Source organism: Sinocyclocheilus grahami, unplaced genomic scaffold (assembly GCF_001515645.1).
Source record: "Sinocyclocheilus grahami isolate Dianchi unplaced genomic scaffold, SAMN03320097.WGS_v1.1 scaffold2231.1, whole genome shotgun sequence".
NCBI lineage: Eukaryota > Metazoa > Chordata > Actinopteri > Cypriniformes > Cyprinidae > Sinocyclocheilus > Sinocyclocheilus grahami.
Window position 1 is genome coordinate 60891 of NW_015507410.1, and position 2259 is coordinate 63149.

At 44.9% G+C, this 2259-nt stretch overlaps 1 protein-coding gene across 1 annotated transcript in view; it reads right to left on the reverse strand.

The window, feature by feature from the left end:
- LOC107574443 (advillin-like) overlaps window positions 1-1464 on the reverse strand; it is a 37710-nt gene extending 36246 nt beyond the window's left edge. Inside the window, exons 1-2 of the mRNA XM_016260881.1 lie at window positions 1339-1464; window positions 88-282 (exon numbers count right to left, since the gene is read on the reverse strand). Of these exons, the coding sequence (XP_016116367.1) occupies window positions 88-282; window positions 1339-1464 (321 nt within the window). The remainder of the gene's footprint in view (window positions 1-87; window positions 283-1338) is intronic.
- Between the last annotated feature and the right edge of the window lie 795 nt (window positions 1465-2259).

Genomic DNA, 2259 nt, shown 5'->3' on the forward strand with positions numbered 1-2259 from the left:
TGAAACCAGTGTTTTAATTGCGATCATAAAGGACGAGCAGCATGCATGCAAACTGCCAGAAGAGCAGATATGAGCAAGCGTTTGTACCCACGCTGTCAGGAGTCCGTATCCTTCTCCGCGGAGCTTGCGGTAGTCCTTCCAGGACGAGAGGTCCGAGCGCATGGGGTGCTGGCCCTCCTGTCTCAGCACCTGCTCGATCAGCTCCGGCTCGGCCACATGGACCGTCAGGATGGGCCCGAAGCTGGCCTTCCACACGGGCCCGTACCTCCTCCGGCCCTCCAGCTTCAAACACAGTCACAGAGCACTTACTGGCTTGCTTTAATTTCAGATGTACACTATTAATTCACATCGAAGCCATTAACACAAAAAATGAATGGATTGGGCATCAGATTTGTAACTTTCAAATAGTAATCATTTTGACTAAAAGAGGATATTCTTTTACATTAAATTTTCCGGCATCATTGTAAACGTTTGGTGTTCCTGGTCAAAAATGACCAGCCTACACAAAATTGCTTATAAATTTGTAATAATGTTATAGCCTATAATAACCAAATACTGGATTCGATCTTCTTGCCAGCATGTGTTCTTTCAGTAAGCACAGGTTTTGTATTCGTTTCTGGAAGTGATTGATCGCAGGCCTCATTGATCTGATCTTATGCACCTCTGATTTTGAGTGAACGCTGACAAAATTATCCACAAATAATGCTTAAGGTGCATAAGCTCAGATCAATTAAGCCTACGATCAATCACTTCCAAAAACAAATACAAAACCTGTGCTAACTGAGAGAAAACAAGTTGTCAAAAAGATTGAATCTATGATTTGGTGATAATACAGCTTAAGGGATTGATTTACATGCACTCAAGGCCAGTCATTTTTGACCAGGAGCACCAAATAAAAGGATTTGCAGCACAGCACAGCACACGGAAGTGTAGGCCTGGTCAGCCAGGTGGGCAGTCAGCCTGCAGAAGGGCATAAGCGCACGGCGACGGTCTCTCGACGGGAGGCATGCACACGTATCCACCGGGGAGAAGAGAGACTGCGTGGGAACGTGGACACGGCCGATTGGGGTGCAGACCACGACTTCAACACATGCTCATGGACGTCTGGGAAGAAGGGTAACTTATTATATTTGACATTTTTCTTAAATATATATCTTAACAGTTTAATAATTACTGCATCTGCTTCTCTGGTGTCCTTTAAGTCCATGTGTAGACGGTGAGATGTAGTACATGTAAAGTACTTTTTGCTCCTGAAACCAGTGTTTTAATTGCGATCATAAAGGACGAGCAGCATGCGTGCAAACTGCCAGAAGAGCAGATATGAGCGAGCGTTTGTACCCACGCTGTCAGGAGTCCGTATACTTCTCCGCGGAGCTTGCGGTAGCCCTTCCAGGACGAGAGGTCCGAGCGCATGGGGTGCTGGCCCTCCTGTCTCAGCACCTGCTCGATCCGGCTCGGCCACATGGACCGTCAGGATGGGCCCGAAGCTGGCCTTCCACACGGGCCCGTACCTCCTCCGGCCCTCCAGCTTCAAACACAGTCACAGAGCACTTACTGGCTTGCTTTAATTTCAGATGTACACTATTAATTCACATCGAAGCCATTAACACAAAAAATTTATGGATTGGGCATCAGATTTGTAACTTTCAAATAGTAATAATTTTGACTAAAAGAGGATATTCTTTTACATTAAATTTTCCCCCGCATCATTTTAAACGTTTGGTGTTCCTGGTCAAAAATGACCAGCCTACACAAAATTGCTTATACATTTGTAATAATGTTATAGCCTATAATAACCAAATACTGGATTCGATCTTCTTGCCAGCATGTGTTCTTTCAGTAAGCACAGGTTTTGTATTTGTTTCTGGAAGTGATTGATCGCAGGCCTCATTGATCTGATCTTATGCACCTCTGATTTTGAGTGAACGCTGACAAAATTATCCACAAATAATGCTTAAGGTGCATAAGCTCAGTTCAATTAAGCCTACGATCAATCACTTCCAAAAACAAATACAAAACCTGTGCTAACTGAGAGAAAACAAGTTGTCAAAAAGATTGAATCTATGATTTGGTGATAATACAGCTTAATGAGGGATTGATTTACATGCACTCAAGGCCAGTCATTTTTGACCAGGGGCACCAAATAAAAGGATTTGCAGCACAGCACAGCACACGGAAGTGTAGGCCTGGTCAGCCAGGTGGGCAGTCAGCCTGCAGAAGGGCATAAGCGCACGGCGACGGTCTCTCGACGGGAGGCAT